Source organism: Sciurus vulgaris (assembly GCF_902686455.1).
Source record: "Sciurus vulgaris genome assembly, chromosome: 1".
In the NCBI taxonomy this organism is placed as follows: Eukaryota; Metazoa; Chordata; class Mammalia; order Rodentia; family Sciuridae; genus Sciurus; species Sciurus vulgaris.
Window position 1 is genome coordinate 34,233,580 of NC_136461.1, and position 22,547 is coordinate 34,256,126.

A 22,547-nucleotide genomic window follows, 5' to 3' on the forward strand; every position below is an offset into this window, starting at 1 on the left:
AGCAGCTAAGCTGTTGACCAATACCTAAAGAACAGCCCAGAGTGACTCAAGACCAAGCAGGGCTGTTTTACCTCTTTGATTGTTGAGAAAATAACCACAGAGGCATAGAGAGAGCTTAAGTCAGACCAAGTGCTATTATCAGTGTTCTGGTCTCATATTAACCAAATCATAACTTCATGGACTTATCTATCCCAAGAGTAAGACCTGTTGCTGCTTCTTGCATAGTGATTTAAGGGTGAGGATCTAGAGGTTTGTTCCTGGGAAAGACTTAAGTCTCAGCAAAACAGTCGAAGAAGAGCAGACTGACCCCCAGGTAAAGGATTGGGCTCCCTTTCTCCCTCTAGTTCGGAGAAAATCATGTCTTGTGAAGGAAATGGAAAAAATGAAGAACAAGCGAGAAGAAAAGAGAGCTCAAAACACTGAAATGAGAATAAGGCGAGCCCAGGTACCTTTCTTTTGGGTGGCTTGGGCAAGTTTGGGGGCAGGTACCCTTTACTGAAGCCCTGTGGGCAAGAAAGATACAGTGGCCCCAGCATTTCTTGGACTTCAATCCTGATATATAGGAATTTGACATTTCTTATCAGGATTCAGAGAACAAATACATTTTTCAGAAGTTTATCTGCAGGCTCTCAGATGAGCAGTACTTGATTCCTGTTGTCCATCGGGAAATTCATCACATGCTCACAGTACGGTGCTGTGCTGGCTTTCCTTCACTCCCTCTACTTTCATGTATTGCAAGGCAGAGTGACTGCAGTGGATTCCCTTTAGCTGGGTTAGCTCTTGGGGAAGCCCAATCTGCTGTTGTGCCTCTCAAGATGTGGAACAGTGGCCCTTGTCCTATTTCCTAGGGTGGTTTGGTACGGGCCTAGGCTCCCTTGTCAGTCTCTGCTCAACTCAGCTATACCTGACTTCTCAGCTTAGAGCCAGGGTGGGGCTATGTCAACTACGAAGTTGATACAGACAGCCATTGTTGCCCCTTAGGACCAGGTCTGAGAGCACCTGATAGTCTGCCCTTTTTACTCTTCTTGTCTCAAACAGGAGTATGACAACAGCTTTCCAAACTGGGAATTTGCCCGGATGATTAAAGAATTTCGGACTACTATGGAATGTCATCCACTTACTGTGACTGATCCTGTAAGTCAATCAAAAGGGCTCCTGCCTCTTTTTCCTGAGTAGTTATACAATTGGGGGACAGAAAATTTGTCTTTATAGAATTGAAAGTATGCTGGACTCTTCACTTACCCTTGGTTCTTTGTTTGTTGGTGCTTGGGATTAGACCCATGGTCTCATCTTTGATAAGCAGAAAATCTACCTCTGAGCTACATCCCAACCCTGTTTTGTTGTGTTATAGATGGACATAATGCCTTTATTCTCCTTATTTATTTGTGGTGCTGAAATTGAACCCAGTGCCTCACACATGCTAGGCAAGTGCACTACCACTGAGCCACAACCCTAGACCTCCTGTTTGTTTTTTTAAATGCCCATTGGTGTGTTGGAGGAGTGAGGCCCAGGTGGGAGGTTCTGATCTGACAAACTGTGTCACACCCCCACGAAAGTAATGCTCAAGCCTCCTGTTTCAGGCAGCAGAATAAGAAAACAGAAAATTCAGTTCTCCTTGTGCTCTAGAATGGTTAACAGGAGAGGCTGGTGTCCTAATGTTAGATACTGTCCACTGGCGGGACCAGGGGAGAGTGTAGACAAGCTTTCTTTTGATATTGCTCTGACCCTTTTCCCTTTTGTTGTCTTCTCTTGTAGATTGAAGAGCATAGGATATGCGTGTGTGTTAGGAAACGCCCTCTGAATAAACAAGGTAAGTCACTCAGTCGTAGGCTTCAGATATCTGAGGGTCCCTTGCATCTAGGGATTACCTCCTGAAATATTCTCCTCCCACAGAATTGGCCAAGAAAGAAATTGATGTGATTTCCGTTCCCAGCAAGTGTCTCCTCTTGGTACATGAACCCAAATTAAAAGTGGACTTAACAAAGTATCTAGAGAACCAAGCATTTTGCTTTGATTTCGCATTTGATGAAACAGCATCAAATGAAGTCGTCTACCGGTTAGTCCTTACCTCTTTTTTCCTTCTTATACCCCCTGCTTTCCCCACCACTTCCTCCTTTTGATGTGGGATATTGTGGTATTATGCTCACGGACATGCTTAATTCTGAGATCCTACCTGGCCTCTTGTATTGTCTTTGGGTCAGCCCTCCAAACTAGGAGCTCTGGCTCCTGGCATTAGGAAGGCCCCATTTTTGGGTCTGCCACATCCCCTTTTGCAACTTTAGTGGCCCATCTTTAAGCATATCGTGACTGAGGTATTATCCATTACATTCTGGGCCTAGGCTGGGCAGGCTCTGGGGTTCTTCCCAGTGTTGTATATAGGCACCCCACTACCTACTGAGCTTAGCAGACTTGGATAACTCCAGATCTTCACTGTATAGAACACACCCAGTAGCCTTATTTAAATCTAAATAAAAGCCAAAAAAAAAAAAATAGTAGTTTTTTCATTACACTGTCCATATTTCATGTGATCAGTAGCCACATGTGGCAGAGGCTACTGTTACACAGCACAAATAGGGAATATCTCATCATTACAGGAAGTTTCATTGGAAACAACACCATTTTAGTGCAAAGGGCAATAGTCTTTTTCATAGGCTAAATCTGACTCATGACTCCTTTTATGGGAGAGAGGGGTACTGGAGTTTGAACCCAGGGATACTTTACCACCAAGCTATAATCCAAGCTCTATTATTTCCTTTGTGTGTACTCACTCTACTGAAGGTTGAACCCAGGGCCTCATGCATGCATTCTACCACTAAACTATATACCTATCCTCCTTTTTAATTTTGTTGTTGTTGTTTTAGTACCTAAAATTGAACCCAGGAGCACTTAACCACTGAGCCACATCCTTTTTTTTTTTTTTGAGACAGTCTTGATGATTTGCTTGGAGCCTCACTATGTTGCTGAGGTTAGCCTCAATCCTCCTGACTTAGCCTCCTGAGCTGCTGAGATTACAGGCATGTGCCCCTGCACCCAGCTGTTTTGAGACAGGGTCATGCTAAGTTGCTGAGGCTGGCCTAAACTTGTGATCCTCTTGCCTCAGCTTCCAGAGCAGCTGGGATTATAGGCATGCACCACTGTGCTCTGCTCTTTGTATTATGTCTTATGCTGCAGGTTGTCAGCCAAACTCAGGTTTTTATTTTATATGTCTAGAGTCAGAGAAGAGGCTGGATGGCTTAGAGTTGGGCCATCAGCTTGCTCCTGGCAGGTCAGTCCAATACTCCCCACATCATTTCAGTTAGCTAGTAGTATATCAGATTTGTTAGTAGTGTTGGGATCAGGTTAGACCAATGAAGCAAGAGAGAAGTACAATGCTTAGAAACAATTGAGGAACCCAGGAGCTCTGTAGTAGAAGGACCATGTTTTAGGGAGCACATTTTGAGAACCCTCTGTATCCTTGGTTTTGGCATCTGTGGATTTGACTCACTGTAGATTGAAAATTTTGGAGAAAAAAAATTGTCTTTACTGGACAGACTTCTTTTCTTGTCATTCTTTCCGAAACAACATAGTAAAAACTTATATTAGGTATTATAAGTAATCTACAGATGATTTAAAGTATACCATAGGATGTGTGTAAGTTATATGTAAATACTGTCATTTTCTGTAAGGAACTTGAGCATCTGCTGATTTGGGTGGGTGCAGTGTGGGGGGTCTTGGAATCAGTCCCCTTGGATATCAAGGTGGTTATACAAACACTTCCCTCTACTCCATACTTTCTCCTAGGTTCACAGCAAGGCCACTGGTACAGACAATTTTTGAAGGAGGAAAAGCAACTTGTTTTGCATATGGGCAGACAGGAAGTGGCAAGACTCATGTGAGTATTCAGGTCTGGCAGGGAGAGCCTTCCTGTGGTACAACACTGGGTCTCTGAAAAGGAAATCAATCAGTTTTTATAGAAAGTCCCCTCAGTGCAGATGCCCCATCACCAGACGTACCATTCCAGATAGGATCTTAGCAAGTCCAGCTCCTGTTTTTGATGTGGTCCCTTGTGGCAGTAGAGCCAGTATTGCTCTGGCCTAGGCTTAGGGCCTTTACCATGGTCATCTACCTCTTCCTTTTGCAGACTATGGGTGGAGACCTGTATGGTAAAGCTCAGAATGCATCCAAGGGGATCTACGCCATGGCCTGTAAGTGTGTTCTGCCACATCGGGGTTGGGTATGGAAAGGCAAGTTGCTCACTTATCCAGGCTCTCTCCCTCAGCCCGGGATGTCTTCCTCCTGAAGAATCAGTCCCGCTACCGGAACCTGGGCCTGGAAGTCTATGTGACATTCTTCGAGATCTACAATGGGAAGGTAGCTGGCAGGGAGCCCCTTTTTAAGATGTGGGGTCCCTGACTTTCTAAAACCTTGAGGTTGGCAAAGGGCAACAAACCAGTTAATTGTCATATTTTTGGGCCATTCTTGATCATGAGGTGGCCGCCAAGTTCAAGTGTAGCAGGAATTCTCAGGGCTCCCTCTAGATGGAAAGTTTGCCTGTGCATGCCCTTTCCTCCCTTGACACACTTCCTTTGTAACCTTTTTCCCAACTTCATTTTTATGTTCATTCCCCCACTCCCTGTATATCTCTTTCTGCCTCTCTACAGCCTCTGCTTTTGCAGAGTTGCCTTTCTAGAGCAGGGCTTAGATAATGAACATAGCTAATACTTATCATTAACAGGATATTATGTGCTAAGCACTTTACTTGTCTCTACAGATGGAAAACAGGCTAGAGTGATTCATTAACTTGCCCAGCCTCATGCAGCCAGTAAAGTAGCAGGGTAGGATTGAACTGTAGCACACTGGTTCAGATCCCAAGTGTAGTACCCTCTGCTGATCTGATACCTATCAGCTAGTATTCTCTCTGCCTTTCCTGCTGCCCACCCTTGTCTAAGCTGGAGCAGACCATTTAGGAAAGAAATGTTGGGTGGGGCATCTGGCACCCATGACTTTAACCTCATTTCCCTGGTCTGGCACAGCTGTTCGACCTACTCAATAAAAAGGCCAAGCTGCGTGTGCTGGAAGATGGCAAGCAACAGGTGCAGGTGGTTGGGCTGCAGGAGCACCTGGTTAACTCAGCTGAAGATGTTATCAAGATGATCGACATAGGCAGTGCCTGCAGGTTAGAGGGAGAGGGAAGAGGTCCACCTTATGAAGCTTGATTCAGGTGATAGTCTAACGCTGAGGCCATTTTCTTTTCCATATAGCATATATTCCCCCCAGCTTGATAAGGACTATGAAAGCCTCTGTTTTAAGGGGTCTCCATGGGACAGATAAGTTAGGGTCAGAGACTCAGCAAAACCAGCTTAAATATAGTCAAGTCACAGTGTGCTTCCTGGCATCTATGGAATTCTTGTTTTCCCTCCCTTTCTGGAAGTCAGGAAGGAGCTGTGGGTCTGTTATGGGCTGGAAGTAATGGGGCCCATAGCTCCTTCCATACAGAAATAGAGAAGCATTGCTGGGTGTGGTGTTGTACCCTGTAATCCCCCCTACTCGGTAGGATGAGGCAGGAGGATCACAAGTTTGAGGCCAGCCTAGGCAGTTCCTTGAGATCTTGTCTCAAAATAAAAAATAAAACAGGATGGAGCTAGAAGTAGAGTGCCTGTTTAAGCCCCAATACCCAAAAAGGAAAGAAGTGCTGGCAGGTGCAGTGGGTGCTGGACAGCTATGGAGGGCCAAGGAGAGGTTGCTCTATGCAGGACCCTCAAATTCAGACAAGTGGTTCATGACAGCACCCTGTGTGCCCTATAGCAGAGGCATCTCCTCCTTCGTTGGGTCCTTATTTGTTCCCAGGTTCACAGCTGGAGAGAGAAATGCCGTCCAAGGAAGGCAGAATGGAAGTATGGGACAGGCAGACACAGGACTTCTTAGAATCCTGACCTTTACTAAAGAACTTACTGCTGTGGACTGGGATGCCCTGGGAGCTTGTGACCCCAGAAGCTCATAACCTTTCTTTGCCCTCCTCTGCCACAGGACTTCTGGGCAGACATTTGCCAACTCCAACTCCTCCCGCTCCCATGCCTGCTTCCAGATTATTCTTCGAGCCAAAGGGAGAGTACATGGCAAGTTCTCTTTGGTAGATCTGGCAGGAAACGAGCGAGGTGCAGACACTTCCAGTGCTGACCGGCAGACTCGCATGGAAGGCGCAGAAATCAACAAGAGTCTCCTGGCCCTGAAGGTAGCAGAGGCTAGCTAGAGGTGGTTGAACTGGAGGGAGGGAATGGGCAGCACAAGAGGAAAGAAGGAGCGAGCCTCAGTTGTTCCTGCCATCCCGCAGGAGTGCATCAGAGCCCTGGGACAAAACAAGGCTCACACCCCATTCCGTGAAAGCAAGCTGACACAGGTGCTGAGGGACTCCTTTATCGGGGAGAATTCAAGGACTTGCATGGTGAGTAGTGTCACTCTGGAAATGATGGAACGAGGAGAATTGCTCTCCAAGGAGATATTTAATATTGTCCCTGAGCTTCCCACTCAGCACCTCGGACTGCCTGTGTTCCCAGGCTCTTTTTGTTTCTGTGGTGCTAGCATTTGAATCACCCAGATCCTCACATTCTAGGCAAATGCTCTACCACTGAACTACATTCCCACCCCTTACTTTTTTATATTTTATTTATTTATTCATTATTTTTTAATTTTTCATGATTTTGGTGCCAGGGATAAACTCTGGGACACTTACCCACTGAGCCACATCCCCAACTCTTTTTTTGAATTTTATTTACAGACAGGTTCTCACAGAGTTGCTTATCACCTTGCTAAGTTGCTGAGGCTGGCTTTGAAATTGTGATCCTCCTACCTCAGCTTCCTGACTACTGAGATTACAGGTGTGTGCCACTACTTTGGGCACATACTTATTTTTTTTTTTTTTTTTTTTTTTAATTTTAATTTATTTTTATTGTAAACAAATGGGATACATGTTGTTTCTGTTTGTACATGGAGTAACAGCATACCATTTGCGTAGTCATACATTTACATAGGGTAATGATGTTTGATTCATTCTGTTATTTTTTCCTCCCCCCCCCACCTCTCTTTTCCCTCTATACAGTCCCTCCTTCCTCCATTCTTGCCCCACTCCCACCCCCCATTATGTGTCATCATCCGCTTATCAGTGAGATCATTCACCTTTTGGATTTTTGAGATTGGCTTAACTCACTTAGCATGATATTCTCCTATTTCATCCATTTGCCTGCAAATGCCATAATTTTTATTATTCTTTATAGCTGAGTAATATTCCATTGTCTATATGTATATATACACCACAGTTTCTTTATCCATTCATCAATTGAAGGACATCTAGGTTGGTTCCACAGTCTGGCTATTGTGAATTGAGAAGCTGTGAACACTGATGTGGCTGTATCTGTAGTATGCTGATTTTAAGTCCTTTGGGTATAGGCTGAGGAATGGGATAGCTGGGTCAAATGGTGGGTCCATTCCAAGTTTTCTAAGGAATCGCCACACTGCTTTCCAGAGTGGCTGCACTAATTTGCAGTCCCACCAGCAATGTATGAGTGTACCTTTTTTCCCCACATCCTCTCCAACACCTATTGTTGCTTGTATTCTTGATAATCGCCATTCTAATTGGGGTGAGATGAATCTTAGTGTAGTTTTGATTTGCATTTCTCTTATTACTAAAGATGGGGAACATTTTTTCATATGTTTGTTGATTGCTTGTAGATCTTCTGTGAAGTGTTGAGTTCTTTATAAATTCTGGAAATTAGTGCTCTATCTGAAGTATGAGTGGCAAAGATATTCTCCCACTCTGTAGGCTCTCTCTTTGCATTGCTGATAGTTTCCTTTGTTGAGAGAAAGCTATTTAGTTTGAATCTATCCCAGTTGTTGATTCTTGCTTTTATTTCTTGTGTTATGGGAGTCCTGTTAAGGAAGTCTGATCCTTTGTGAGTTGAGTTTTGTGCAGGTTGAGAGATAGGGGTTTAGTTTCATTCTGTTGCATGTGGATTTCCAGTTTTCCCAGCACCATTTGGTGAAGAGGCTATCTTTTCTCCATTGCATATTTTTGGCACTTTTGTCTAGTATTAGAAAATTGTATTTATTTGGGTTTGTGTCCGTGTCCTCTATTCTGTACCATTGATCTGTCTATTTTGGTGCCAATACCATGCCATTTTTGTTACTATTGCTTTGTAGTATAGTTGAAGTTCTGGTATTGCGATACCCCCTGTTTCATTCTTCCTGTTAAGGATTGTTTTAGCTATTTTGGGTTTCTTATTCTTCCAGATGAATTTCATGATTGCTTGCTCTATTTCCGTAAGGTACATCATTGGGATTTTAATTGGAATTGCATTGAATCTGTATAGCACTTTTGGTAGTATGGCCATTTTGACAATATTAATTCTGCCTATCCAAGAACATGGGAGATCTTTCCATCTTCTAAGTTCTTCCTCAATTTCTTTCTTCAGTGTTTTGTAGTTTTCATTGTAGAGATCTTTTACCTCTTTGGTTAGATTGATACCCAAGTATTTTATTTTTTTTGAGGCTATTGCAAATGGAGTTGTTTTCCTCATTTCCCTTTCAGCTGTTTCATTGCTTGCGTATAAAAATGCTTTAGATTTATGCGTGTTGATTTTATAGCCTGCTTATTTTGCTGAATTCATTGATGAGTTCTAGAAGTTTTCTGGAGGAGTTTTTTGGATCCTCTAAATAAAGAATCATGTCATCAGCACATAGTGACAGCTTAAGTTCCTCTTTTCCTATTCGTATCCCTTTAATTTCTTTAGTCTGCCTAATTGCTCTGGCTAGAGTTTCGAGGACAATGTTGATAGAAGTGGTGAAAGAGGACATCCCTGTCTTGTTCCCGTTTTTAAAGGAAATGGTTACAGTTTTTCTCCATTAAGAATGATGTTGGCCATGGGCTTAGCATAAATAGCCTTTACAATGTTCAGGTATCCCTACTGAACATTCAGTAGTTCCTAAGGATAGGAACTACTATCCCTATTTTTTCTAGTGTTCTGAGCATGAAGGAGTGTTGTATTTTGTCGAATGCTTTTTCTGCATCAATTGGAATAACCATATGATTCTTATCCTTAACTCTACTGACATGATAGATTACGTTTATTGATTTACAGATGTTAAACCATCCTTGCATTCCAGGGATGAACCCCACTTGATCGTGGTACACAGTTTTCTTAATATGCTTTTGGATACGGTTTGCCAATATTTTGTTAAGGATCTTTGCATCTATATTCATCAAGGATATTGGTCTAAAATTTTCTTTCCTTGATGTGTCTTTGCCTGGTTTGAGTATGAGGGTGATATTAGCTTCATAGAATGAGTTCGGTAGGGTACCCTCTTTTTCCATTTCCTAGAATACTTTGAGAAGTATTGGAATGAGATCTTCTTTGAAGGTCTTGTAGAACTTGAGAATCCGTCTGGTCCTGGGCTTTTCTTGGATGGTAGGTTTTTAATGGCTTCTTCTATTTCATTGCTTGATATTGATCTGTTTAAATTGTGTATGTCCTCCTGGTTCAGTTTGGGAGGAGCATATGTCTCTAAAAATTTGTCTATGTCTTCGGTAGATTCTGTTTTGTTGGAATACAGATTTTCAAAGTAGCTTCTAATTATGCTATGTATCTCAGTGGTGTCTGTCGTGATATTTCCTTTTTCATCACAAATTTTAGTAATTTGAGTTTTCTCTCTCCTTCTCTTTGTTAGTGTGGCTAAGGGTTTGTCTATTTTGTTTACTTTCTCAAAGAACCAACTTTTTGTTATGTCAATTTTTTGAATAGTTTCTTTTGTTTCAATTTCATTGATTTCAGCTCTGATTTTAATTATTTCCTGTCTTCTACTACTTTTGCTGTTATTCTGTTCTTCTTTTTCTAGGGCTTTGAGCTGTAATGTTAGGTCATTTAGTTGTTGACTTTTCATTCTTTTCAGGAATGCACTCCATGCAATGAATTTTCCTCTTAGTACCGCTTTCATAGTGTCCCAGAGATTTTGATATGTTGTATCGTCATTCTCATTGATCTCTAAGAATTTTTTTTATCTCCTCCTTGATGTTTTCTGTTATCATGTTTCATTCAGTAGCATATTATTTAGTCGCCAGGTGTTGGAGTAATTTCTGTTTTTTATTTTGTCATTGATTTCTACTCTCAGTCTATTATGATCTGATAGAACACAAGGCAGTATCTCTATTTTTTTGCATTTCCTAAGGGCTGCTTTGTGGCATAATATATGGTCTGTTTTCGAGAAGGTTCCATGTGCTGTTGAGAAGAAAGTGAATCCGCTCACTGATGGATGGAATATTCTATATATGTCTATTAAGTCTAGGTTATTGATTGTGTTATTGAGTGCTATGGTTTCTTTGGTTGGATTTTGTTTGGAAGATCTATCTAGTGGTGACAGTGGTGTGTTAAAGTCACCCAGAATTATTGCTTGTGGTCTATGTGATTCCTGAAATTGAGAAGGATTTGTTTGATGTACAGGGGTGCACCATTGTTTGGGGCATAAATATTTACTATCATTGTGTCTCCCTGATTTATGGTTTCCTTAAGCAGTATGAAATGTCCTTCTTTATCCCTTCTGACTAACTTTGGCTTGAAGTCCACTTTATCTGATATAAGGATGGAAACCCCCGCTTTTTTACTGAGTCGATGTGCGTGGTAGTTTTTCCCCATCCTTTCACCTTTAATCTGTGGATGTCTTTTTCTATGAGATGAGTCTCTTGCAGGCAGCATATTGTTGGGTCTTTCTTTTTAATCCATTCTGCCATTTGCCTGCCTCTCGCCTGTCCATCGCCTGCCTTACCCCTATCCATCACCCAATGCTCGAGGCTCACCTCCCGATCGTCCGACAACTGCCAGCAGACTGACCGCAGACTGCCAATGGAGAACCAGCTGCCTGCTGCTGCCTGGAAGTTCACTGTTACAGTACCTGCAGGATCCCTCAGCCCGACCGATCACTCTCTGCCTCTGGGGCCCTCACATCAACTGACTGCTCCCTGCCGCCAGGACCCCCAGACCAACTGACGGCGCCCTATCACCAGGACCCCAGACTGACTGATTGCACCCGGCCTCCTGGATCCCACAACCACATCAAACACACCCGACCTCCAGGACCACTGCCTGACCAACTGCATCCCGTCTCCAGGATCTCCAGCTGACCATGTCCACCCCTGAGCTGCAGCTTCCCATTTGCCAACACATTTTGAAGCCAGAGCAGCCATCTTGGATAATCCTGGAAGCCACAGCTCCGATCTTCGGGTGGGGCAAATCCCATCCTGAGACGCCTGCTGGAGGCTTGAAGCTCATTGTCGGGTACCTCTCATACATCAGCCTACTGAACACTGGGAGGTTTCATTAGTATATGACTGTTATACAGTAGATTTTCTTTTTTCTCCTTTTGAAAAAAAATATTTAAGTTTTTATTTCTTTACGCTTCTTGCTTTCTTTTCCTTCTGTTTACCTGTTCCCTCAGAGTCGCTTTCTCCCTTATTTACATGCTAACATCCGATTTCTTTTGATTACACTCTTACCCTTTCGATTTTCTAGAACTTCTGAATATTCTTTTATTATCCCATTAACAGCCATATTCTTCATCCCTCTGCATCCTCTTTGTCCTCCATCAGAAACTGCAGACATTATTGTAAACCTGTTTGTTTTACCGAAGATAACATTTGACCTCATTTTGTTTATTATGGCAATTTTGTTATTGTCCCCATAGGGGCTATTTGGTCTAGGATTGCATAGGGCCTGACTTGGGCACTGCTAATATTGATCTCCCCTTAAAGAAAGGGTTTTGGAAACCTATAGGGCCACTATAAGCCTATAGGGGGAAATCCGCAATACCCCAGATCTGCACTGCTAGAGGGGAAGATACATGAACAACATGAAAAAACAAGGGAAGAAAACGATCCAAACAAATCTAGATTACATGTGGCTGCCGTCATTTTGAGACAACAGCCAGGCCCCATAGGACCCCTGGCCAGACAGACTGAGCCCTGTTTCCAGGATACCTCAGCCCAACCGATCACTCCCTGCCTCTGGGGCCCTCATATTGACTGACTGCTCCCTGCCACCAGGACCCCCAGACCAACTGACGGTGCCCTATCAGCGGGACCCCAGACTGACTGATTGCACCCAGCCTCCTGGATCCCACAACCACACCAAACACACCCGACCTCCAGGACCCCTGCCTGACCAACTGCATCCCGCCTTCAGGACCTCCATAGAATCCAATGACAGTAGGCTAGAAGAAATGTCAGAAAAGGACTTCAGATTATACATGATTAAGATGATTCGGGAAGCAAAGGATGAGATAAGAGAGCAAATGTAGGCAATGAATGATAATACCAATAAGGGATGTCTTTTTCTATGAGATGAGTCTCCTGCAGGCAGCATATTGTTGGGTCTCTTTTTAATCCGTTCTGCCAGTCTATGTCTTTTGATTGAAGAGTTTAGGCCATTAACGTTCAGGGTTATTATTGAGAAATGATTTGTATTCCCAGTCATTTGGCTTATTTTTGGTTTTTAAGTTGGCTTGGTTTCTCCTTTGAGTGCTTTTTCTCTAAGGTAGTTCCTCCCTTTGCTGACCTCCATTGTTGTTCTTCATTTCCTCCTCATGGAATATTTTGTTGAGAACATTCTGTAGTGCAAGCTTTCTATTTGTAAATTCTTTTAACTTTTGTTTATCATGGAAGGATTTTATTTCATCTTCAAATCTGAAGGTTAGTTTTGCTGGGTATAGGATTCTTGGTTGGCAACCATGTTCTTTCAGAGCTTGAAATATGTTGGTCCAGGCCCTTCTAGCTTTTAGAGTCTGCGTTGAGAAGTCCGCTGCTATCCGTATTGGTCTCCCCCTATATGCAATCTGATGCTTTTCTCTCACAGCCTTCAAAATCCTATCTTTATTTTGAATGTTAGGCATTTTGATTATAATGTGCCTTGGTGTGGATCTGTTGTGATTCTGTGCATTTGGTGTTCTGTAAGCCTCTTGTATTTGATTTTCCATTTCATTCTTCAGGTTTGGGAAATTTTCTGATATTATTTCATTGAATAGGTTGTTCATTCCTTTGGTTTGCATCTCTGTGCCTTCCTCAATCCCAATAATTCTTAAATTTGGTCTTTTCATGATGTCCCATAGTTCTTGGAGATTCTGTTCATGATTTCTTACTATCTTCTCTGTTTGGGCAACTTTATTTTCAAGATTAAATATTTTGTCTTCATTGTCTGAGGTTCTGTCTTCCAAGTGGTCTAGTCTGTTGGTGATGCTTTCCATTGAGTTTTTTATTTGGTTTATTGTCTCCTTCATTTCAAGGATTTCTGTTTGGTTTTTTTTGAGAATCTCTATCTCTTTGTTGAAATGATCTTTTGCTTCCTGCAGGTGTTCTTTCAGCTTATTGGTATTATCATTCATTGCCTGCATTTGCTCTCTTATCTCATCCTTTGCTTCCCGAATCATCTTAATCATATATAATCTGACATTTCTTCTACCATACTGTCATTAGATTCTATTACTATAGAATCTAGATTTGTTTGGATCATTTTCTTCCCTTGTTTTTTCATGTTGTTCATGTATCTTCCCCTCTAGCAGTGCAGATCTGGGGTATTGCGGATTTCCCCCTATAGGCTTATAGTGGCCCTATAGGTTTCCAAAACCCTTTCTTTAAGGGGAGATCAATATTAGCAGTGCCCAAGTCAGGCCCTATGCAATCCTAGACCAAATAGCCCCTATGGGGACAATAACAAAATTGCCATAATAAACAAAATGAGGTCAAATGTTATCTTCGGTAAAACAAACAGGTTTACAATAATGTCTGCAGTTTCTGATGGAGGACAAAGAGGATGCAGAGGGATGAAGAATATGGCTGTTAATGGGATAATAAAAGAATATTCAGAAGTTCTAGAAAATCGAAAGGGTAAGAGTGTAATCAAAAGAAATCGGATGTTAGCATGTAAATAAGGGAGAAAGCGACTCTGAGGGAACAGGTAAACAGAAGGAAAAGAAAGCAAGAAACGTAAAGAAATAAAAACTTAAATATTTTTTTTCAAAAGGAGAAAAAAGAAAATCTACTGTATAACAGTCATATACTAATGAAACCTCCCAGTGTTCAGTAGGCTGATGTATGAGAGGTACCTGACAATGAGCTTCAAGCCTCCAGCAGGCGTCTCAGGATGGGATTTGCCCCACCCGAAGATCGGAGCTGTGGCTTCCAGGATTATCCAAGATGGCTGCTCTGGCTTCAAAATGTGTTGGCAAATGGGGAGCTGCAGCTCAGGGTGTGGACGTGGTCAGCTGGAGGTCCTGAAGGCGGGATGCAGTTGGTCAGGCAGGGGTCCTGGAGGTCAGGTGTGTTTGGTGTGGTTGTGGGATCCAGGAGGCTGGGTGCAATCAGTCTGGGGTCCTGGTGATAGGGCACCGTCAGTTGGTCTGGGGGTCCTGGTGGCAGGGAGCAGTCAGTCAATGTGAGGGCCCCAGAGGCAGGGAGTGATCGGTTGGGCTGAGGTATCCTGGAAACAGGGCTCAGTGTGTCTGGCCAGGGATCCTACGGGGCCTGGCTGTTGTCTCAAAATGGCGGCAGCCACATGTAATCAAACCTGCAGGTACTGTCACAGTGAACTTCCAAGCAACAGCAGGCAGCTGGTGCTCCACGTCGGTGATCAGTTTGCTGACTGTTGTTGGACGATCGGGAGGTAAACCTCGTGCATTGGGTGATGGATAGGTGTAAGGCAGGCAATCGACCAGCCAGAGGCAGGCAAATGGCGGATGATAGGCGCCTGACAGGAGCAATCTGCACTCAAAAAAGGCGTCGATATGCTGGCAGACTGCAGGTCATCACAGCAGACTAATGGGGTAAACAGCAGGGGATCGATAAGCAGCAAAAACTACCTCACCAAAAAACAGATATCCTCTGCTTGAAACTAGAGTTACGGCGTGACAAGGAACGCAGCCTCCCTCTAGTCCGCCATCTTGGATCCCCTCTCACTTCTTCCTCTTTAACCACAACTGAATTAAATTGTCCAGTCTTTGCTGAGCCTGGTAAAGTGCTCTTCGCAGATTCAATAACTTTCCTAATTCGTGTTTTTTGTCCCCCTACCCCCGTCCTGGGAATTGAACCCAGGGGTACTTTACCACTGAGCTACACACCCAGTCCTTTTTATTTCTTATTTTTGAGACAAACTCTCACTAAATTACCTAGGGCCTCGCCAATTTGCTGAGGCTGGCCTTGAATTTGTGATTCTCCTGTCTCAGCTCCAGAGTCGCTGGGATTACAGCTGCATGCCACCGTGCCCACCTAACTTTCCTGATGCTTAAAAGTTTAGGCAAGAGAATCCCATTTAACAGACCATGTATGGCTCAGAGAGGTCAGGTATTTTTCCAAGGTCACACACATCTAGCGATTGGTGAAAGAGAATTTGAATCTAGGCGAATCTGGCCTAGAGTGTAGACTCCTATTGGGGCTGTGTACGTAAGAACCTCAATTTCTCGGCCTGACAAGTGCATGGGGAGATGTGAAGGGCCTGTACTTTGAAAGGCCGAAAAGCCCCTGTGCGCCACCGTCCCCCAGGGCAAATAGCCACCGGTCTGTACCCACTTTCCTCACACAGCTGCCTGGGCATCCTTACTTTTTATTTTGAGGCAGGTTATCACAAAGTTGAGGAGGCTGTCCTCAAATCTGCAGTCCTGCCTCCGCCTCCTGAATAGCTGGAATATGTGCAACCGTATCCAGATTATTCCTAGGTTCTTCGCCAGGCTTCCATACCCTGCTTTTCAGCAACAGCCTCCTCATTGCCCACCTACACAGAGAGGAAAGGATTGACACCCTTTACTGTGTTTAGAAACAAGTCTTGGTTTTGGGAAAGGTCATTCCTCCCTCACCTGGTGAAAAAAGAAGTCCAGAATTCAGAGGATAGACCTAAGGAGAGATGAGAGGGAAGTTCTCATCTCTTCCATGGCTTCTTCAGGTTTATTGACTCCCAGCCTAGGAAATAGACTGGAGCATGAGGCCATAGCCTCCAATGACGTGTTATCCTCTTCCCTATTTTATCTCCCAAGTCCTCCTAAGTGAGGACTGCCATCCCTCCTCTCCAAGGAATATTCTCACTCCTCCTCCCTGGGTAGGGGCCTTTTCATGAGGAAGGAGGGCTTTTCTGGGTAAGCTCTACTTTTTTTTCTTCCCAGTACTGAGGATAGAACCCAGGGCCTTGGACATGCTAGGCAAGCATACCTACCACTGAACCACCCCTCAACCCCTTTGACTAAGCTCTAAACTCTGTTCCCTGAGTCATTATCCCATGACCTAGGTGAGCTGAATTTCTGGTAGGGAGCCACAGCACTTTGGGATGTAACCTTGATAGAGGGATAAAAAAGCAAATGACAGCTGGATGTGGTGCACGCCTGTAATCTCAGCAACTCTTGGAGGCTGAGACAGGAGGATCACAAGTTCAAAGACAGCCTCAGCAACTTAGGGAGGTTCTAAGCAACTCAGTGAGACCCTATGTCAAAATAAAACATAAAATGGGCTGGGTATGTGGCTCAAGGGTTACGTACCCCATTACTTAAAAAAAAAAAAAAAGCAGGGTGTCAATTTTTAAAGCACCTTAATTTGCAGTGCCCTGTGGGGAAAGTTGCCTAGCATAGCATGAGTGCTAAATGAGTCCTCCCACCTTACCATGTAGATATCTTGGCATCTACTCCAGGGGCAAGCTGTGTAGCACCTTCACACTGTGATTCTGAACCTCTTAATCACCATTTTCTCTTTCGTAGATTGCCATGATCTCACCGGGCATAAGCTCCTGTGAATATACTTTAAATACACTAAGATATGCTGACAGGTATGAGGACCTACAGCCAGGTGGGATGGGGAAAGGAATGGCATTGATGAGTGGGGAGGAGACTGGAGGAGACTTGGTCTCTGACTCAGTGGGAGGTGGGAGTTGTTAGGTCCATCCCAGTCCCCTGCAGTCAGTGTGTGAGGGTCTTGTCCAGTCCAGCTTCAGGTTATGCCACTTCTTTCTGGCTGAAGGCAAAGTTGCTACTCCATCTGCTTGGAGGCCCAAGCCTTGCAACCTGAGTGGTGCTGCACTCCTGTGGTGAGTATAAGGGGCTGCCATGGGATTTGAGACCTTCTTATTTCCTCAGAGTCAAGGAGCTGAGTCCCCACAGTGGGCCCAGTGGAGAGCAGCCAACTCAAATGGAAACAGAAGAGATGGAAGCCAGCTCTAATGGGCCCCTGATCACAGGCAATAATGTAAGAGGGCGGGTGGGGCCAGGCAAGAGGGAAGGATGACCTGCTGAAGTGGAAACTGCACACTGTTCTTTCTCTCTCTCTCTCTCTCTCTCTCTCTCTCTCCTTCCCTCTCCCTCCCTTTGGTTCATTAGTTCTCAAAAGAGGAGGAGGAACTATCTTCCCAGATGTCCAGCTTTAATGAAGCCATGACTCAGATCAGGGAGCTGGAGGAAAGGGCCATGGAAGAACTCAAGGAGATTATTCAGGTAGGCATGGGCTTTGGACAGGGAAAGAAGGAATATCCATCTGGAACGTGACTGGAGTTCTGCTCCCACAGGTCTTTAAGTTGGGATGATTATAAGAGGCAGCCCTCTATACTAGCATTCCTAAATCTCCACCTGTCTGTCTAGCTGTTCTCTTAAGGCAGCTAATTACCACACCACCCTCTTTTAGAGCCTGGCACATATAGAATTTCCTGCATCGTTATAGCTGGAATTAATCTCTTTCCTCCATGCTCCTGATTGAGGGTTTAAGAGGTCATTCATGTAGAGCTCTTATTTATTCAGTGAATGTTCCAGTTCCTGTACTACAACCATGACCTAAAACATCAGACCCAGGTAGTTCTCTTTTATATGGTATTGAGAATTGAACTCAGGATGCTTTACCATTGAGCTACATACCCAACCTTTTTTTAATTTTGAGATAGGGTCTCACCAAGTTGCCCAGGCTGGACTTGAACTTGTGATCCCCCTGCTTCAACCTCCCAAATCATTGGGATTATAGGCATGTATCACCACACCTAGCTGCTCATAAGTATATTACTGTGGCCAAGGGTGTAGAGTACTTGCCTAGCATGTGCAAGGCCTTCAGTTCATCCCCAGTACTGCAAAAAAAAAAAAAAAAAAGGCTGGGTATATTGGCACATGCCTGTAAATCCCAGTAACTCAGGAGACTGAGTCAGGAGAATCATGAGTTGGAGATCAGCCTCAGTAACTTAGCGAAGCACTAAGCAATTTAGACCCTGTCTCAAAATAAAAAAGGGCTGGGGATGTAGCTTGGTGGTAAAGTGCCTCTGGGTTAAATCCCCAGTACTCCTCTCTCCCCTATCCCGGCACCCCCCCCAAATTTTTTTTTTTCCCATGGGAGAGGGTCAGGAGACAGTGTATAGACCATGGATAGAGGTATGTCATCCTGCACAGTCATCTGCATTGCAGATGGTTGGGCCTCAGAATTTTTTTTTTTTTTTTTTTTTCTAGTTGCAGATGGACACAATGTCTTTATATATTTATTTTTTATTTTTTTAATGTGGTGCTGAGGATGGAATCCAGTACCTCACACATGTGAGGCAAGTGCTGTACCACTGAGCTACAGCCCCAGCCCCCCAGGAATAATTTGCTGAAGTGTTTTGGTCATTATTAAATTGAAAAGGTCCTCCCTGTGTTGTTACAGCAAGGACCAGGCTGGCTTGAGCTCTCCGAGATATCTGAGCAACCAGACTATGACCTGGAGACCTTTGTGAACAAAGCAGAATGTGCCGTGGCCCAGCAAGCCAAGCACCTCTCAGCCCTGCAAGGTGGGTGTGGCTCCCTCTGGCAGTGGTGGCTTGCTGGCTTCTGGGCAATGCAGGGGATGCCAACTCTGCCCTGAGTGAATAGGGGCCTCTAAGACTCTCATACACCACTGCCCTTTCCTTCTAGATGTCATCAAGGCTTTGCGCCTGGCCATGCAGCTGGAAGAGCAGGCTAGCAAACAAATAAACAGCAAGAAACGGCCCCAGTGACAACTGCAAATAAAGATCTGTTTGGTTTCACACCCAGTCTCTGCCCCGCCCCTCCCTTACCCTCCCCAGTCAACTCTGGGCACCTGGTGAGTTGTTCAGGGTTTGAGCTGGGGCAGGTTTTGGTAAATGCTAAGTGTGAGGGCATCCAGCCCAGGGCAGCTGGGGTGGGAAGCACTATACTTTCCTTTTTCCTCAATTGGGAACAGGAGGAAGGTGCTTTTAGTTACCATGTAAATCTGCCCTTCTCTCCCTCAAGATGAAGTGCTTTCTTGGTAGTTTTCTCTGGGGTAGCATCCTGCCTGCATGAACTGGCTGCTGGTAGAGGCTTCCCAGGGTTGTCCTGGCTCTGGAGAAGAGAGGAGCCTTTAGTCCATTTCTCTCTTGGCTTTGGCCTACCTTCCACAACCTTGGCTCAAGCACTTGGATGTCTTGTACTTTAAGAAAAGTATCTGGGGGGACCTCTGCTTTCCTTGCAGTTTTTGAGGCCCAAGAGTATCCCTGTTCTTTTCTGTTTTATATGTTTATACATCGTGTCTAACAATAAAGCAAATAAAGCAAGAGAAACTAAATCAGCCTTTTTTTTTTTTTTTTTCCCCCGGTGCTGGGGATCGAACCCAGGGCCTTGTGCATGCAAGGCAAGCACTCTACCGACTGAGCTATTTCCCCAGCCCTAAATCAACTTTTTGAGTGGTGTGTGGGAAGAGCCTGGGATGTGTCTGAGATTTCTGGGAACAAGTACTTCATACAAACTTTGGCCTCTGGGTAGTGCTGATTCTGTATTTTTCTTAGATCAATCCACATCTAGAGTCAGTGACAGGCAGAAGACTCCAAACTAGCTTGTTTTCAACCTATTACATTTGTACTATAATGGACAGGAACTATAAGTAGGGAGGAGATAGTACTACTCTATGATTGCGCTCAAGTCATGTGCAGAGTCTGACAAGAAAGCACCTGAGCTGGGTGTAGTGATGCGCACACCTGTAATCCCAAGGGTTTGTTCGGGGAAGCCGAGGCAGGAGGATGGCAAGTTCAAAGCCATTCAACAACTTGGCAAGGCCCTACACAACTTAGCAACACTTTGTCTCAAAAAGGGCTGGAGATGTGACTCAGGGGTTAAGAGCCTCTGGATTCAATCCCTGGGGGAAAAAAAAAAACACTTGACTCTAGACAAAAGATCTGAATGGCAACACCAGTTTGGTCCTGGAAAATTGAGAAGTTTGCAAGTTAGACTGAGGGTCCAAGCATAGGCCATGGGCAGTTTGCAAAGTGAAGGACCAAATTCTGTGTCATGGGGTTTGAATTAACTGAATGATAATGAGGTGTCCATAAAGAAGAGTTTTAAACATAGTCAAATGTGTGGTTAGGATGGTCTCAGTAATGAGAACAGGCAAGCAGCATGGACTATGTAGGCTGTTACAAAAGGCAGAGAATGATGGGGTTGGATGGACCTGATCTTGGTCCTCAACCTGGGTGTTTTGGGTTTTTTTGTTTTGTTTTGTTTTGTTTTTGCAGTGCCCAAGGATCCAATCCACAGCTTCATGTGTACAAGACAAGTGCTCTACTACTGAGCAATATTCTTAGTCCCTCCATTTGTTTGAAAAATAGGGGCATTTTCTACCTTGTAATGAGAGAATTGTACACATCTGAGGTGACATTAAATTCTGAATTTCTGGATTCAGAAATTTGGCTAAATCACAAGTGTAACGGAAATGGCACTCTCTGTGGCCTCGATGCCGTGGCACACACCTGTAATCCCAATGGCTTGGGGAGGCCAAGGCAGGAGAATCACAAGTTCATGGCTAGCCTCAGCAACTGAGTGAGGTCCTAAGCAATTTAGTGAGACCCTGTCTCAAAATATAAAAAGGGCTGGCAACACAGTGTTCTTGAGTTAAATCCTGGGCAAAATAACTTTTTATTGTGATACAATTTATATACCATAGTATTAATTAATGTAAAAATGCACAATTCAGTGGTTTTTAGTATTCTGAATTGGACAATCACTTATATAATTCAAAACTTTTTTTTCAGGGGAGGGGTACCAGGTATTTAATCCAGGGACTCTTAACCACTGAACCACATCTCCAGCCTTTTTTATGTTTTATTTTGAGACAAGATCTCACCAAGTTGCTGAGACTGGCTTTGAACTCATGATCCTGCCTTAGCCTCCCAAGGCGCAGGGATTACAGGAATGTGCCACCACACCCACCTGTAGTCACCCTTTATCAGGTCAAGGAAGTTCAATTCTATTTCCAGTTTATTGAATGTTTTTATTACTTAAGCATGTTTTTTTTTTTTTTTTTGTTTTTTCTTGGGGGGCATGCAGTACTATGGATTGGACCCAGGGGTGCTTTACTGCTGAACTACATTCCCAGCCACCACCACCCCTTTTTTAAATTTAAGACAGGGTCTCATTAAAATCCCAAGGTTGGCCTGCAATTTGTAATTTTCCCACTTCAGTCTTCTGAATTACTGGGATTATAGGTATGAGCCACTGCAACCAGCAGGATATTGGATTTTGTCAAGTGCTTTTTCTGTTCTAAAGTGATTGTTTTTCCCCTTTTTTGTATTAATAATGGTATATTACAAAATCTAGGGCTGGGGATATAGCTCAGTTGGTAGAGTGCTTGCCTTGCAAGCCCAAGGTCCTGGATTCAATCCCCAGCACCACAAAATAAGTAAATAGATAAATAAGAATATCTAGGAAAACTGGTGAATACAATATGGTTAAGTAGAAAATTAGATTGTCCAAATATTTGTGTACCATTCAAATATTTATTGTATGCTTACTAAATGACAGGCATTATTCTATGTTTTAGAATTTTAATAGGGAGCAAGTTTCTACCCTCATGTATATTTTGGTTAAGACAGATACGCATGTAAAAACATTAGAGGTAGTATTAGGTAGAGAAAGATGAGCTTTGCTACTTTAGAAATCAGGCTCCAGTTGGATGCAGGTTGATGCACACCTGTAATCTCAACTTCTTGAGAGGTAAGGCAGGAAGATTGCAAGTTCAAGGCCAGCCTCAGCAATTTAGTGAGAACCTGTCTCAAAAAATAAAAGGGGATGTAGCTCTGTGGTAGAGCACCCCTGGCTTAAATCCCCAGTACTGGGGAGCAGGGGAGCAGACTCAGAAAAGGCCTCCCAGTGTGTGTTGGGGGGGTAGGGGAACACTTTGAATATACTTGAATGAAGAGAGGGAGAAAGCCAACTAAGACTTGGGAAAACAGCTTTTCCTGTCAAAGCATTAAGGCCTGAAGCAGGAAAAGCAAGGTCAGTGTGCCTGGAGTAAGGGGGAGTGGTAGGAGATGAGCAGTTAGAGAGATAAGCAGAGGCCTGATAAGGGATTTTTATTTTATTCTGAATACACTGTAAAAGTAGTGGAAACTGAAAATAAAGAAGAGGTAATGTTGAATCTCTTCCAGGAGATGAGATATAGGGCTGGAGATGTGGCTCAGTGGAAGAGTGCTTATCTGCCAAGGAATAAGATGTAATCTGGAGCCAAGTGTAGCTGGACTGATGCATCGGTTTATTCCCTTAAAATACTTTCCCTCTGTTCT

The 22,547-nt window shown here is 43.8% G+C and overlaps 1 protein-coding gene across 2 annotated transcripts in view; it reads left to right on the forward strand.

Annotated features, from left to right (window-relative positions):
* The window catches only part of KIF2C (kinesin family member 2C), a 29,288-nt gene extending 9,730 nt beyond the window's left edge, over window positions 1-19,558 (forward strand). For both annotated transcript variants that reach the window (XM_079115950.1, XM_079115951.1), the window contains 15 exons: window positions 345-445; window positions 1,039-1,134; window positions 1,756-1,810; window positions 1,894-2,056; window positions 3,781-3,871; window positions 4,121-4,184; window positions 4,259-4,350; window positions 5,013-5,155; window positions 6,007-6,211; window positions 6,311-6,421; window positions 16,747-16,814; window positions 17,122-17,230; window positions 17,362-17,475; window positions 18,659-18,782; window positions 18,907-19,558. In XM_079115950.1, the coding sequence (XP_078972076.1) occupies window positions 345-445; window positions 1,039-1,134; window positions 1,756-1,810; window positions 1,894-2,056; window positions 3,781-3,871; window positions 4,121-4,184; window positions 4,259-4,350; window positions 5,013-5,155; window positions 6,007-6,211; window positions 6,311-6,421; window positions 16,747-16,814; window positions 17,122-17,230; window positions 17,362-17,475; window positions 18,659-18,782; window positions 18,907-18,989 (1,619 nt within the window). In that variant the 3' untranslated portion in view covers window positions 18,990-19,558. The remainder of the gene's footprint in view (window positions 1-344; window positions 446-1,038; window positions 1,135-1,755; window positions 1,811-1,893; window positions 2,057-3,780; window positions 3,872-4,120; window positions 4,185-4,258; window positions 4,351-5,012; window positions 5,156-6,006; window positions 6,212-6,310; window positions 6,422-16,746; window positions 16,815-17,121; window positions 17,231-17,361; window positions 17,476-18,658; window positions 18,783-18,906) is intronic.
* The last annotated feature ends 2,989 nt before the right edge of the window (window positions 19,559-22,547 follow it).